The sequence below is a fragment of the Pelodiscus sinensis genome, chromosome 2 (genome assembly GCF_052426305.1).
Source record: "Pelodiscus sinensis isolate ZL-2025 chromosome 2, ASM5242630v1, whole genome shotgun sequence".
Lineage (NCBI taxonomy): Eukaryota > Metazoa > Chordata > Testudines > Trionychidae > Pelodiscus > Pelodiscus sinensis.
Genome location: NC_143053.1, coordinates 167,220,948 through 167,237,077, shown reverse-complemented (window position 1 = coordinate 167,237,077; position 16,130 = coordinate 167,220,948). Strand labels below are relative to the sequence as shown.

Genomic DNA, 16,130 nt, shown 5'->3' with positions numbered 1-16,130 from the left:
AGCTCCTGAAATTCTGAGTTATGACCCAATCAGTACAGCAACAGACATGTGGTAAGTGTTGCCTTGAATATTTACAACTTTCCCAAAATTGAGCTTTAAACATCTTTTCTTTACTTTTTCTGGTTTTTGTTTTCTGTTTTTTAAATTTAGGAGCATTGGAGTACTAGCGTATGTCATGCTAACAGGGATATCGCCTTTCTTAGGAGATGATAAACAGGAAACATTCTTAAATATAGCACAAATGAACATAAATTATTCCGAGGAAGATTTTGACCTCATATCAGAGTCTGCTGTGGATTTCATCAAAACCCTTCTGGTTAAGAAACCTGAGTAAGTTAAAGAGACTAAATGAGTTCTAAATACAACTGCCAGCTAAATCAAAGCATTGTCCGAGTCATACAGGGTATATCTACACTGCCACCCTAGTTTGAACTAGGGTGGCTAATGTAGGCATTCGAAGTTGTAAATGAAGCCCAGGATTTAAATATCCCGGGCTTCATTTGCATCTTGCTGGGCGCCGCCATTTTTAAATCCCGGTTAGTGCGGACTCCGTGCCCGCGGCTACACACGGCACGGAGTAGGTAGTTCGAATTAGGCTCTCTAATTCGAACTACCGTTACTCCTCGTGGAGGTGTACCGGTAGTTCGAATTAGAGAGCCTAATTCGAACTACCTACTCCGTGCCGCGTGTAGCCGCGAGCACGGAGTCCGCACTAACCGGGATTTAAAAATGGCGGCGCCCAGCAAGATGCAAATGAAGCCCGGGATATTTAAATCCTGGGCTTCATTTGCAACTTCGAATGCCTACATTAGCCTCCCTAGTTCGAACTAGGGTGGCAGTGTAGACATACCCACATAGACTAGAGATAGTGTAAGTGAAGATCTGCAGTAAACACTATGATTTGCACTTCTTTGCATATAGCCACATTTTATGTATACAGAAAGCCCCATTCCCCATTTTTCACAAATGAATGCTGCAGTGTGTTTCCCAAACAGAAAGCTCAAATACTAGACTGTCCGGTTCAAAACCGGACACCTGGCAACCCTAGTTAAATATATTTTTATTTGTGAACTAAGCAGATTTGACTTGGTTGCTATTGGGAGGCAAATGTGAAGCTCCACAATGCTGCTTTTGTTCTGAAAAGTATCGGTAGCATTTTATTTATTCCTTCCTCAGCAACTGTCTGCATAGTTCCATAGAGAAAACAACAGCAAGCAACATCAAGAATGCAGTTTTCACAGTTTGGTATAAATCATTGTGCATAATTAGACTGCCCTAAATTGTAGATTTCCTACGATTTGGTAGTTAGCACGGTATATAAAACCAGTAGATTAGAGAATTCAAAACCTTCAGTTGTTTTAATGGGCTGCTGTTACTCCTGACTGACTTTCTTTGCAATTGATAGATATTAGAACAGTTGTGTTAGCTCCATAGCTGATCTGTAAGTCCTATTTAATGCAGGGTTATATCCCTAGAGAAATATAATTTCTTTCTAGTTCTTATCCAAGGGCTTGAATTTAGTATTCCTCTTTAGACATGCCCTCTGGCATTCTTTTGAATGAGCTTTCTTTTCTCCATAGGGAACGGGCAACAGCTGAAGAATGTCTGCAACACCACTGGCTAGCACAAAGTGATATTCCAGACCTTGTGTGCAGCACTAAGAGTACAGCAGAGGAGATAAATACTGTCATCCAAAAAGATGGAACTTTTGCCTCTGAAAATTCTGTCAATGCTGAGAGAACTGAAGAGGATACATTAGTGACCGAGGAACTAATTGTAGTGGCTTCGTATACACTGGGACAATGTAGGCAGTCAGAAAAAGAAAAAATAGCTGAGCAGAAAGCCATTTCCAAACGATTTAAATATGAAGAACCATTGCTGCAAGAAATACCAGGAGAATTCATTTACTGAACTGTATGGGACCTTGTAACTATAACTTAAAGGGAAACGTTCCTACAAAAATGTTCATGCCCAAGTGAATCTCACCTTGATATGCAAAAAACTTTCTAATTTGAGAAAAGGCAGTTGAGAGAACAGTGCCAAGCTTTTAAATTCATAGGATGCTTAAACAAGATTTCAAAGGTGGCTGACAGGAATTCAACAGCAATAATGGCTTACTTTCAGTTAGGGAAGGTTGGAAGTTTTCACTGTACTTGATATTCCTTTCCCCCTCCCCCGTCCATTTTATCTTCAGATAGTAGGGAATACCTGCTAGCAGTTAATGTTCTTGAGAAACTGATGGTATGAGGAGTTTCATCAATGACAAAAATGCTAAGACACGTTTTTGGATTAATTTCCAAACACAGGAAAGGTTAATGAATAAACCAGAGGCCCCATCAAATACCTAATGGCACCAATTTTATATTGAAATTATGTCACTTTTTGCAATTAAACACAAGACTAGATTTGCCTATGATATTCCTTTTTTACTCTGATCTAACCCAGTGATTTCAGTGGTTGACTTCTGATTAAGAATGATTTGAGAATAGTCAGGTCAACTAGATCTACACTCCGTTTTAATATTACAAATTTTGGAGTTGCGGCTTTTCTGGAAGAGTCATTGTTGTGACTCATCATTCCTCTAATTTCTACCTGTAGAGGAGAGAAAGTTCACAAACTCAGTTGTATGACCCTTTCTGTTTACCCATCAGCTGAGGAAAGAACTCCTCATTCCCTGAATAGAATAAAATGTTGTCTAAGAAGCAGCTATCCTTCAGATACAGGGTAAAAAGGTATAAATCTATGACTGGACAAAGAGGATTGGACAGCTGAAGTGATGTGACACAGTTGTCAGTGGGGTTGGTTCCTCTTTAGCATAATCGAGACACCAGCTAGGCAGCAAACTTCTGCCAGGACTTCAGTTTGAGCCCTTAGTTTTCTGAGATGTTTCAATATCAATACAGTTCCAAAGTTTCATTTTTGTGTAATTGAAGTTTACTGCTATTATCTTACGTACTGTTAATTGTTCCAACTATTTATTTAGTTTCCTTATGTTGACAATTCCTTAATAGTATATCCTTCATAAAGTTTTCTTGCTGACAGACCACAAATAGGAACATGATTAATAATCCAATTTTTTTCCTACTCTCCTACAACACAAACCAAACTGTGCTTGCCATTTAATTCTTCGGTACTACCAACCTGAGATTCCTGCTACTAAATTCTAATCTTGAAAATTCTGTGTTCATACAGTTGATAAATGGTGGTTTTTTCTAATAAGCACAAGTAGGTTTCATTATAGATGCTTGTATGAGCTGTTTAACATAGTTGTCAGAAATCAGGGAAGAGATGTTAAACACAAAAGAAAATGATAAGCAGTGTGATCTAGAGGAAAAAGCTGCATCTTTCCTTAGTGGCTCCAAGCTGGCAGTTTGATTGATTGCTTTCAGCTGAGGCCACAGAAAAATTGCATCTATAAACTACTATATTCCAATGTACTTTGCTCGCTTTGTCCCTGCTGAATGATATACTGAATATTCATGTAAATAGGGCAGTATCACAGACCTTTCATAAAGTGTATAGTAGTTGTTTACTCAAAACTGAATAAATCATCCATATTGTATAAGTAATTTGTTTAAAGCACTTAGATTGGTACATTTGTTACATTAAGATTACTCCTCATGCAAACAATACCCATCAAGATTTATATTATTAGAGTTAAGTTTTCAAGCAAGATTTTGGATAACTATGGAAAAACTACCAATAAAACAAAGTAAGGTTATTTGTGTCCTGACTTACATTCTAGATTTGTCTTTATAGATTATGGAAATGACGAATAGAGGTCAGAGTACAGAATGTTATTTGGTGGACTCAATGCTGAGCCCTACAAAACATTATTACATGCATTCAGGAGTTGAAGTTCTCGCTCAGTATTCTCTGTCCTTACACTTGGATAACTTGACCAGAACAGCTGTGTTGGTCAGGATATGCCAACTCTCAAAACTCTCATCAGGCACAACCAAAATTATAACATCTAACCCACACACAAGTGTCCAGAGAAATTTGAATTATTTTTACATTTCCTTGACTGACGCAATGTGAGCAGTAAAAATTAGATGTGTACATATGCTCAGTCTACACTATCTAAAATAGAAAATAACGAAGAGGGAACATCTGACTTAGTTGGTATTCAGATATCTGAACGTGGCAAACAATTTGTAATTTTCAGTTAATGGTATTTCATTACAGAATCGTGATGCAGGATCCTTAAAACTTAATTCCTGTGTGTACTTATTGGATAGACTTAATAGTGAATTCTCAATAATGCAAGTCAAGGGGAAATGTTGAGCTGCATACCTTTGGTCCTATGCCTTTTAGTTTGTATGATAGTGAAACTTGAAAACATATTTAAACTAAATTAGTTGTGTTTGTTACAAGGCCAGCTTCTTTTGAATTGGCTGCTTTGAGATTTCCAATGTGCTGTATTTGTTTAACTTTGTGCCTTAATGTGGATTTGTACAATGCTTTGTCGTTTTCTGAATTTGTATAAATTTATGTAAAAGTTTTAGTTTATAAGTTATAAACAAAGCATGTTAAGTTGGTCTATATAATGAGAAAATAAAGTTTCTGTTAATGTGTTACAGAGCCATGAGCCAATTTCACAGACATCTGAAGCTTTAAGTTATTTCCATTCAATTTCTAAATATATACCGCTGTAATTGAGGTATTGCTATTTCTAAGTCAAAGAAAGGCTCTATTCAGTTCACTTTGTATTAATAGTGTGTATTTTGGGTACTACTTATGCCAAGATACAAATTGGAAAAAACTAAGCATGAGAACATACCTCTTTGATATGTAAAAATAACTTGATTCTTTGTACTGAAATTGCAGTCCCCATTCCATTTTTACAGACCTAAAATATTTTAGCATCTTCCATGGGGCACAGGTACTATGGTGATGCCTGGGGAGATTGTACAGCATACCAAAACATTGGGCTGACTGGAGGGATCTGTAAGAAGGTGGTGGTGGAAAACAAATAGCTTAGCTGGCTTTTAGAAATGTAGATAATACTTAGCAATTTCAAGTCTCTTGCATTGTGGACGTGCACTGATATTCTGGTCTGTTCCACCACAAGTATTATGTGTACTATATAATAGTGAAAAGTAATGGTGGCATGAAAACTGGAACGTGTCTAGAATAAATAAGAGCATAAAGCAGTGTTAGCTGGATTCTGGATTTGAGAACTGACTTCAGAGATAGTGCTGTGGCTATAGCTTTTGTAATTACAGAGTTTAATTACTATAGTTCTGTAGTTAAACACAGAAAAGACCTAATTCAATAATTGTCTGCTAGCCAGTGCAAGATTGTTAAACTAAATGGCCGTGTCTAGACTGGCAAGTTTTTCCGCAAAAGCAGGTGCTTTTGCCGAAAAACTTGCCAGCTGTCTACATTGTCTGCTTGAATTTCCGCAAGAACACTGACTTCCTACTGTCTGAAATCAGTGCTTCTTGCGGAAATACTATGCTGCTCCCGTTCGGGGGAAAAAAGTCCTTTTGCGCAAAGCTTTTGCGCAGAAGGGCCAGTGCTCAAATTTGTTTTGCGCAAAAAAGCCCTGATTGCAAAAATGGCAATCTGAGCTTTGTGCGCAAAAGTGTGTCTAGATTGGCATGGACTCTTTGCTGCAAAAAGTGCTTTTGCGGAAAAGCATCCGTGCCAATCTAGATGCTCTTTTCTGCAAATGCTTTTAACGTAGCCAATCTGTAGTGTTCTGCATTTCAAGTTACTACCTTTTATGTACTTTCACCTTCCAACCAAGAGTCCCAACAACTCGATAAACAATAATGAATTTTAGTTTCTTCATAACTCATGAGGTGAATGCACCTTTCATTTTATAGACACGGAAAATATAGACATTAAGTGAATTGCCTGTTCTCTCAAAGAGGCTGATAGAATTGGAAATGGAATACACACTACTGCACTCTGTCCTGTGCCTTAATGTCAAGATGTTTTGCACAGCAACTTAGCTGAAGAGGCTCCTACTAGGAGTATGGACTGCACTTTTAAGAGCAGAGCACACAGTAGGAATAACGGGTTGCAATGATTGAAGTCAGCTTTGCCAGATACCTTAGCTGGGAGCACATGGCTCTTTGTCTTATGTAATTACGTTTTAGTTCTAATAAAGCCTTACTTCTAAGAGTCCAGATTATGCCTCCTTTTTATAACGCTACAAGAGAATTCATGGTAGCAGAGTGAGGACAAGGAAAAGGACTGTGGTGAAAAAAAATAGGAGTTAGGTTGGAGATGGAGTAATTGTAGAAATATGAAGAGTATTGCATACCTCAAATGAAACATCGTAACTTTTACCTTTAGAAGACAAAAGAAAAGGGAGTCCTTTGAAGAACACCTAACATAGCGGAAGCTAAAAAGCCAAACCTGCAGCTACAGACTGTTGACAGATTCAGTTTATAGGTGACCTTTGTACTTACAACCTAATTGGCTCCTGGAGAACCATTGTAAGTTGAGCCGCCATAAGTCAAACCCTTTTTTTCCCATAGGCGCAATGATAAAAATGGGGGTTCCATTTCTGGCCCGCTTTGCCTCCTGGGAGTTGTAGTCTGCGGCATGAGCTGCTCCCAGAGCCGGCCGGGGGCTGTGCTGGAGGAAGGCAGCAGCTGGAGCAAGGCAGTTGTAAGTCAGGAGTCACCTGTGTAAGGGATCGAATTGTAATATGACTCAGTGATCCAAAGCTGCAAAAAGCACTATTGGGAGATAAGACTGACACAAAGCAGTAATACTGTGTCAGGGAGTCAAAAATAACTAAGGAATACAAATAATGGAAGAAAAACAGGACCCTGACTCTGGACAGAACAACAAAAGCAAAAGGTTGGCAGGCTGTAAGTCAATACAGGGGGAAAAAAAACCCAGAAGCAGAAAAAAAGCAAAGCTTTAGAGTATGCACCACTTCAAGGAGTGCACATGATTTGTACATAAGCACAGACCTCCACAATGCCCAGAGTTTGGTGAACAGTACAATATTGTGGGAAATAAAAACATTTTACCAAACACTGCAACCAGAATCATCAGATGCAGAAGCAGCATAGCATTCATGGTGAGTAGTAAACCAGACAGAAGAGGAGTTCTATCTAGGAGCTATATCTGAAGAGAAAGGAAGAGATGAATGGGAAACCTATTTTAGAGACTAAAGGGACATTTATTACCTATAAACTGGACTCATAAGTTTTAAATTTTTAGTATTAAAAGGCTGAAGGAAGAAAACAGGGAACATGGTGAACACGCAGTTTAAACTGAAAGCTTGTAACGGGGAACTCAGTCATACTAGAGGTATCTGTTATACTAGAAGGGAAGGTAAAAGATCAAATAGAATTGCTAAACTTTGCAATAGTTAAAATGGAATAAAGCACCTATAGTGTGTTTAAAAACATGCTAAGCCCTTCAATGGATACAAAGGAGGCACACAGGTGAGGAGATAAGGGACACATTATCTGGAGCATTTGATTAAAAACTGAAGCAGCAATGGGGATGGTGCATGTGAGCTTGATAAAGAATTGGCCTGAGAGAGGATGTGAAATGAATTAGCAGACACTACAGCTAATGATGTGATTTCACAGAGACTGCATCTAGACTGGCATGATTTTGCGGAAATACTTTTAACTGAAAAGTTTTTCCATTAAAAGTATTTCTGCAAAAGAGCATCTAGATTGGCACGGATGCTTTTGCGCAAAATCATCCATAGCCAGTATAGACGCGATTTTGCACAAGAAAGCTCCGATGGCCATTTTAGCCATCAGGCTTTCTTTTGTAAAAAATTAAGGTGCCTGTCTATACTGGCCCTCTTGCGCAAGTATTCCGTTAAAAGCATTTGTGGAAAATCATGCCAGTCTAGATGTAGCCTCTATGTTGCCACAGGTTTACTTGTTTTTAAAAAGGAGAGAAAAACTGTTTGAGCAGCCTGAAAATGAAGCTTCTTTCCTGTATTGTGTATCTCATGCAGCAGCACGAGTAAAACATTTAACAACTTAAACACACTAAAACTGTTAATTCCTTTGCTTTCTTTTAGAAGCAGGATTCCAAAAGCTACCTCACTTTTGATTCCATGCTGGCTTCCTCAATCAAACCCCCTAAGCTGTGTATAGTAATGTACTCTACCTCATAACCGCCTCAATATACCCAGTCACTGTACAGCCTCACATTCCCCATAAAACCTATTGTCTGATAATCACAGCTGAAATGAAAGATTGTTGTTTGAACGGGAGGGCAAGATGGAATAAGAACAGCTTTCTGTTTAAAAACCTCTCTTACCTTTACCTTATCCTTTACATTAGGTCAGTCACCTCATGAGCAATACAGCAGAATCTCACAAAGATTTTGCTTGTCTGAAATAGGCATTTGTAATAATTTATAATAGCATTCCTTTTATGTGCTAATGTGTATGCACAACTTGCTTATAATAGTATTTTGATGCTGTATTTAGCACTATGAGAAAACTGTCACCTATGTAGATTAGTGAATGCCGCAATAGGACACCTTCAAATATTAAGATGATCTAAGGGTTAATAAGAATGCAGTAAGTACAAAAAAATCTATTTGCTAGTGCCTGCTAGGCCTAGAAATATTTAGCTTACCCCCTTTAATGTCATTTCAGAATTGTATGGAATAAAAAACCTTGAAGCTGAAGAGTGTAAGTCACTGAAAAAAGTCAAGTTCAGAATAGTAAGTGTTGGTGAATTGCATATAAAATTCATTTAAGACATATACTGGATCAGATCTTTTGATCCTTGCTAAGTTCTTGGTCTCAATGAATGTGTGGCTCTGAGTTCCACAGTCCAACTATGCATTGGGGGGGGGGGAGGGGGGAGAGAAAGTACTTCCTTTCTATTTTGAAGATGTCACTTTAAAATTACATTTACAGTTTGTGTTTTTGACCCATGCAGTCACACTTCAAAGTAAAACTATAATGTTCTATTTACATAAGACAAATAACAGATGCTACATGCTAATCAAGAAGAAAACTATACCAAGGTTAAATAACTGACTAGATAGAAAAGCCTCAATATTTCTTCTAATAGGTAGTAAAAAAAAGTTCCATAACCATTCATTTACCACAATCTACCCAAGAAAAATGGAGGGAAGTAACTTTTATTCCTTTTAAAGGCATGCTTCCCTACAGATTTGAGAAAGCTTGCTGGTAATGAGTTAATTGTCTGCTTGTTTTGAGTTGCTGTGATTATAGCAGATTTGGTCATCCTGCCCTTAGATCTTTGTTATGGTTCCAAGGTACGTGCGCCTTTGACTTTCCCTAGCCCCCACAATTTGCTCCAGGAATGTGCTCTCAGCAGTCTAGCCTCAACCTTTCACAAGACACACCTGTACAGCTTCCCTAAAATTTACTGTTTAACCTAGCAAGTCTCACTAACCCCCTTATCCCCGGTGTTTGCTCTCTCTGCAAAGGCTATGTATATAAACAGCTGTTGTGACCAGAGCAAATCTATTTAAGACAAAAGCACACAAAGAAAACACACCCACACACTTTTTAAAACAAAATCTTAACATACCAGAAGGTGTCTCTCTTCCATGGGGGGCATGAAGGCTGTCAGCTTCTAGTTCTTCCAATGCTTCAGCAGGGATGGGCTTGCCTTGTCATGGCTGCTTCTTGAAACAGTACGATGGCCCCTATGTCAGGTTAAATTTTTTATTTTATACCGAAGCCCTCTATTGTGTTGGGTCTTTGGTTCCTGCTTGAATCAGGAGGTGTTTATAGTTTCAGGGGTCTCCATAATTATCCCCCATTATTTTTAATTTCTAAAGGAGCTGTGTAACTCTCCCTCATGGGGTAGAATTAGAATGCATTGCTTAACTTCTAACAATTCATAAAATTAATACATTCATTCCCATAGATGCTGCATGTGGATTACAGCATCTGTCATGGTATGAACAGAAGTAGCTGCAAAAGTATTTCTTGTGTGGATTAATTTGTTGATGTCCTCCTGACAATTAGGTTGTGTAATACCTTAGGAAGAGCACCTCTCTGCTTTGTGAACCAGCACTGGCACAATGTAAGAAACCCTCCTGAACTGGTAGGCCATCGGCTTAGTGGTTTGCTATTGTCCGGCAGATCGTCAGGGTGAATTGGCATACCTGGTAGACCAACTATTTTGCTATTTAAGCAAAATAGACAATGCTGTTTACTTGTGATATATTAAATACCTAAAAAAAGCATTTTGTTGGCACAGATTTATAAGGAAGTATTTGTATTAAGATTTTTAAAAACAACCTGATTCTCTCCTGACATCCAGTGTTCTTATTTTTGTTGGTGTAAATATGTTGCGAGAGCCACTTTGCATAGGCAAAAATGACTACACAAAAGGTACAAAGCAGGGCAGTGTCAGTTGCCATCTGGTGATGGTAGATTGAGGCTATGCATAATAGAAGACTTTTAGGTAGCTTATTAGTGACATAACTTTAGTGCCCTTAGCCCCAATCTGTGATACACGGGGAATGGATTTAGAAATTAAGTGACTTACCCCATATCATCCAGGAAGCCGGTGATAAAGCTGGGAGTTGAACACAGACCCTCCTGCATCTCACTCTCATGTATTTGCTACAAGGCCCTTCCTTCACTAGAGCTATGCACCTGAAAATGCACCCATATTCTACTACTTAGCATTTGTGTTCAACATACTGTATACACTAACACACAACAACACTGGACTCATTAATCCATCTGTATCACATTAAAGCACACATTAATTCCCCATTTCATCTTGAATGGTCCCAATATAATGTGCTACATTGTACTTAACTATGACATGCTGATTATCTTTCCCAGACTTAAAGACTAGCTGTGTGTTGCTCAAAAGTGTGACTCTTCCAACAACAGGAGTTGGGCTGATAAATGAGCCTGACCATATCAGTTCTCCTAGCCTGGGACCAATAGGACAAATATTCATAGTTGTTGGACCATTGTAAATATAATTACTTCTAACTAAAGATCATCTTGCCTTGAATATCAAGCTATTTGTCTTTCTCCTTCAAGGTTATGAATTCTCAACACTGGATGATATTATTGAGCTCATGGACAGGCAGGAGGGGAAAAAACCCTAAAGAAATCTGGCAACCACATGAGATGGTCAGTAATCAACACATTTCTGGAAAGCCATTGGGAAAGGGAATACAGTATTTTGCAAACCAGTGTAAGATGAGCAGTTGGTTACTTCTGAATTGTATGGATGATGAAGAGTGAATTTTATTTACCAGACTAGAGGTTTAGTCCCTTTTAAATACACTGTTAAAATGAATAAAACTCAGACAGTAGCCGAGATCTGGATTAGGGTTGTTTAGCAAATGCCAATACAATATAGTTACAATGCATGAACTATCTATTCATTAGCAAAATGAAGTAGCAAACCTAGATATTCTAGTTCAGATGTTTTTATTTCAGTGTATGGAAAGACCAAAGGGGTGAGGGATGACATGCAGGATCCTTTCCTGGGGTTAATTCTGTCTTTTAGCAGCTGCTGGAGGTTTCAAGTAGTTGTTACCCACAGTGCACCAGTTCTTTTGGTTTCTTCCTAATGCACCTGACCTCTTTAAATCAACAGCTGTGGCATGGGCTGTGCCTAATGGAAACCATATGTAGGAATTAAATGATTGTGTAAGAAGTCAGGTTCCTGTCTTTGTTGTTGGTGGTGCAACACAAGTAGGGGAGAGGAAGCTACTACTATGACTGTCCTCTACTTCATTCAAGATCAGCAGGTATGCTAGAGTACATATGCTGATAGATTTGTAAAAGCAGGGCTTTTAAATGTAGTTGAAATGCAGCCCACTTCATTCTCAATTGTTATATTGCAGTTACTTGCCAGTACTTACTTACAGTGTCTCCAAAACACTCTCTATTCTCTGGGTTTGGAGGAAAAAAAAAAGATTTCAAGGAAAGAGGGTGTGTGAAGGAAAAATGAAGAAGGCATGAACTGTTAATGCTCCCTTAAAATGAACATATGTATCAGAAAAAATGAAAATGGACTATTACAATTAAAGGGGAAGTATTGGCAGAATTGTACAGGGAAATACAGGGACCTTTAAGAATCCTCCTGATTCCCAAAAACAAATTGAAGTGTTTTAAAAAAATTCCTAGTTTGTCCTCAAACACTATGTGAGAGCCCTTTCCCCAGGATCCTGAATACCGGAGGATTGAATCCTTGCACTATGGTGTTCACCTGTTCTGACTCAAGAACAAATAATGGCTCTCTCAAGTCCTTTTGAAGCTACAGCTGGAACAGAGTGTACATCTTGTCACCTTTAAAAAGAGAATGCAAAGGTGGTGAGATGTAAATATCCAAAGTACTTAAACCTGGGGTTTTCAGAGGGGACTATGGAAGCTAGTTGTCCAGTTCTCAGTGGCTGAACTTCCTAAGCCTCCTCTTGGAAATTCCAGTGGGAATGAGCACAGGTTGGAAATGAGTGGAACTGTTCTGCATGTAAGTACAGGATATAACATGAAGTTATACATGGAAATGAGAGGAACAGTATAGTGGGGGGGGGGGTTAGTCTGGAGTTAGATTTCCTAAACCATTTCATTCTAAGAAGGCTTCAATACCTTTTGTATCTGTGGATATGAAAGAGTCAACTGACAGAGAGGCTTGACCTTTGAATTGCAATATTCATATTCTCACAATTCTTCACAGTTTAGGCTGGATGGGATTTTTTTACTCACTATCACCACTGTATGTCTCAGAAGTGCCTATCTCTCTTTCCTTCTACTCCTGCACCCTGAAATAAAAAGGATATCCATCAGCTTCTGTTATTTATCTTGGTCTTGCGCTGGTTTTCTCAGGCTTCTGTGTGTCATGCTGATGAATTTAACTTCTTTCTCTACTGTTCAAAGTAATGTTTCTCTAGGTTATTCCTCTCACCAGATGGTGACCATGTTATTACTTCACATGGAAGCTAGGCTGATGGTATCCTTAGAGGATGTATTTAAAAAGTTCATTTTCTTTCTTGCCCTGTTTGATGCTTTAAGTTGGTATGCTTTTAGAATTTTTAAGGTTGTAATAAATTCTAATACTTCTGAACATTTTCAGTAGGCATTTACTTAGGAATGAACTGAATTTATCAGTAGGTGTTGTACATTTCCATGTCTCTGCTGTATAGAGGAGGACAGACATGACGCCAGTGTAAAAAAAAATATTTTTGCATCACTGCTAATCGTGCTAATTTTCCAAATCTTTTCAAGATTATGAAAGTGCAATTATTCTTTTTGCCAGCCATATTTTATTTTTGTAAAACAGTGATTTCTCTCCCCAACCTAGATCTCATTATCTTTCCTTGTAAAGATAGTTGATTAGAGGAGTTGGCCACTGATTTACTTCCCCTAAAAAGACGAAACCACCTATAATTTTGTTTGCCTGAAAATGTGACTAGTCACCTAGACTTAGAAAGCGAATCAGCTGTCCAGATTTGAGGTTCCTAATAATAACGCTGTTTATTGGAGAGGGTCTTTAAAAAAAATCATAGCACATACAAGATACAACAATGTGATATTCTGGAACAGTAAACAGTTTTGTAAAATCTTTATTTTGTGTTTTTACCATATACACAAATAAAAAATAATGAAATGAACAATACCAGGACTGAGCTCTGTGCTAGAGGAATAATTGGATGGTAAGATGGTCCATTTAACTGAAATTGTCCATTTGTGACACAACTGAATGGATATAATAATACACAACCAATCAAATCCTCAAGTGCCCATGATGTGCAAAAGCAACTGTCTTCGTTTTCACCCCTCCTGTGTGTTGGTGCTTTCCACACATGAATGGTACACTGGAATATTCTGACCATCCCTGAGTCGCAAGGTGACATCTTGGAGACGCCAGCTGATACAAACCAAAAGAGCATTTGACTAATCGATAGATTTCATACTGTGATGATGTCAAGTATAAAAACACTAAACAGCAAGAGCCAAATCATTAGTGCAATTAAATGTGCTTAAGGAAGATTTGCAGATGCGAATCTCTAAAAAGACAGTTTCCTTAATTGCTTAACGGACCAGGGGACTACAGATCATGCTTCTGTTACCATCTGCTGCAGTACCAATAAAATCCTGGCAGGGTGATGGTTAGAGTTTTGGTTTTGTTTTATGATTTCACCTGTCGTCCTCTTTTTACAGTCAGCCATTTCTGCCTATCAGGACTGAGGTTGAGTAGTCTTTCTCTAGTTGCTGACATTGGATGTAGATCACATGGCTAAAGAATTATCCTAGTAAAGGAGGCTCGGACATCACGTTGTTACGGAATATGATTGTAGACACGAGTTATGCAAAGAGAACAAAAAGGTTCATTTAGAGAAAAAGCTGCTCTTTTTGAATACTCAGAAGTGCAACTTCTGCTCTTCCACGTTCTGTTCCAAGCCCACTTTCTCTGCAGACTATTGATATTTATCTGCCAACCACTAAGCACGTTCTTCTTTCAGCACATGTCACTGTGGGAAGCACACGCACCTGTGCGCTCTCGACTGGAGAATGCGAATCAGCATCCATGGGCTTGCACTGAGGGGAAAACCTCAGACTTCGGTTGGCCTAATTGTGCCATTAAAGCAAGTAGAAGAGCTGTCCAGAAAACAAGAACTCCATTTTGGGGGGAAAATGCATAGGGTTTCAGCATCTGTTTCCATTTCAATGCAGAACAGAATTTCAAAATTTTGACAGAGAAAAAGAAAAGCACAAAATAGCCAGGTTAGGGCAGGCATCTGGATAAATCGGTTAGATCAGGGACTGGAATTGGGTCTACCACATCTATATGAGTGCCCTGGTTCCTGGCTATAGTGGGTGGTTTGTGCTTTCTGATTTTGACCAGAAATTTTATCTTGGGTCTGGGAAATGTTTCTGATACAGTTAAATAAAGTTTTCTGCAAATACCTTAGGTTTCAATCCATCGGCATTTTCTGGCAGAAAAAAAAAACATGTTGTGTACTGTCAAAGTTCCTGAGCAGCTCTAGTCAGCAGCAGCCATTGACTTAAGTGAGAATGGTACCAGGTCAATGCTGACCACAGGATTGAAAACCCCAGACATATGGCAATACAATGAACTTGCTGCATCTTTGTTTGAAGAATCTGGAGTGTGGTCCCTCAAGGTCAAATTTTCAAATATTCTCATTTTCAAAAGTGACATTGGACACTTTAGGGCCTAACTATCATCTATGAGAGTGACCTAAGCTCTTCTGTATGTCAGTTTTGCAAACAAGACTTAGACTCCTCAATCACTTCTGCAAATTTGACTCCCAGGGTCTTGTCTTCACTGTTTCTCTTTCTAGATTCTAAACTGTAAAAGCTTGTCTGCACATTATCAAGAATCTGTCAGGTACCTCAATTATAATACTGCTATTTCTAACAATGGCTTATGCTGTTGTAGTTTATGGATGAGATCTAACTGTTTGAATCACTCAATGATCTGGTTCAGACACACATTTATGTCTCGTCTATTACAAAATGGAACTATCAGGAACCAACTATATTACTGCCATACATTTTGCCAGAAGTGAATACAAAAAGGGACACATTTGTGCCCAAACACTTTTGATAAAGTCTGACTGGCATGAATGTTTGTGGGAAATCTATTTTAAGCTTGCACGTGGCTTAAAATTCAGAGTGCATTTTAAATTTACCTATCCTAAGACTACCCCAAACAAACTGGAGTGTAAACGTATGGTGCAGCATCATGTCACATGTTGTCTGTGTTTACTCTGCTACTAAACACTAAAAGTCCCCTAGATCGAAGTGCAGAACCAGGATCCATGAAAATAGCTAGCACACTGCAGATTTACTCCCCAGCTTACTGCATACTGTTTAGCTAAGCTCTTAGGTTCTTCTATCCCCCATCACCCTAGAACCCCCGTGCCTCACAATAGCCTGTGATATACACAAGTACTATTATAGCCTTTTTACAGAAGGGGAACTGAGGCACACACGGACTAAGTATGTGGCAGAGGAGAGATTTGATCCCTGGTCTCCCTAGTGTTAGGCTCGTACCCTAACCAATGACTTCTAAATTTAGTTTCTACATGAATTTTCATCTCTTCTGAATGCAATCATGTAACACAGACACTCCCATATTGCCCCATGGAGCTAAGCCAAGCTCCTTTGGTTTGGGGGATTTAACCACAAGATGCAGGAAAAA

The 16,130-nt window shown here is 38.7% G+C and overlaps 2 protein-coding genes across 19 annotated transcripts in view; one reads left to right on the top strand and one right to left on the bottom strand.

The window, feature by feature from the left end:
* STK17A (serine/threonine kinase 17a) overlaps positions 1-4,580 on the top strand; it is a 43,713-nt gene extending 39,133 nt beyond the window's left edge. Inside the window, exons 5-7 of the mRNA XM_006124107.5 lie at positions 3-51; positions 151-330; positions 1,581-4,580. Of these exons, the coding sequence (XP_006124169.2) occupies positions 3-51; positions 151-330; positions 1,581-1,911 (560 nt within the window). The 3' untranslated portion in view covers positions 1,912-4,580. The remainder of the gene's footprint in view (positions 1-2; positions 52-150; positions 331-1,580) is intronic.
* Positions 1-16,130, bottom strand: part of COA1 (cytochrome c oxidase assembly factor 1) — an 88,513-nt gene that overhangs the window by 10,876 nt on the left and 61,507 nt on the right. For 16 of the 18 annotated variants that reach the window (XM_089776519.1, XM_089776527.1, XM_089776525.1 and 13 more), the window contains one exon: positions 10,315-10,591. In XM_089776519.1, the coding sequence (XP_089632645.1) occupies positions 10,462-10,591 (130 nt within the window). In that variant the 3' untranslated portion in view covers positions 10,315-10,461. Of the gene's footprint in view, positions 1-9,512; positions 9,631-10,314; positions 10,592-13,491; positions 13,833-16,130 lie in introns of those variants that run through there. The other 2 variants (XM_089776535.1, XM_089776534.1) reach the window with 2 other exon arrangements.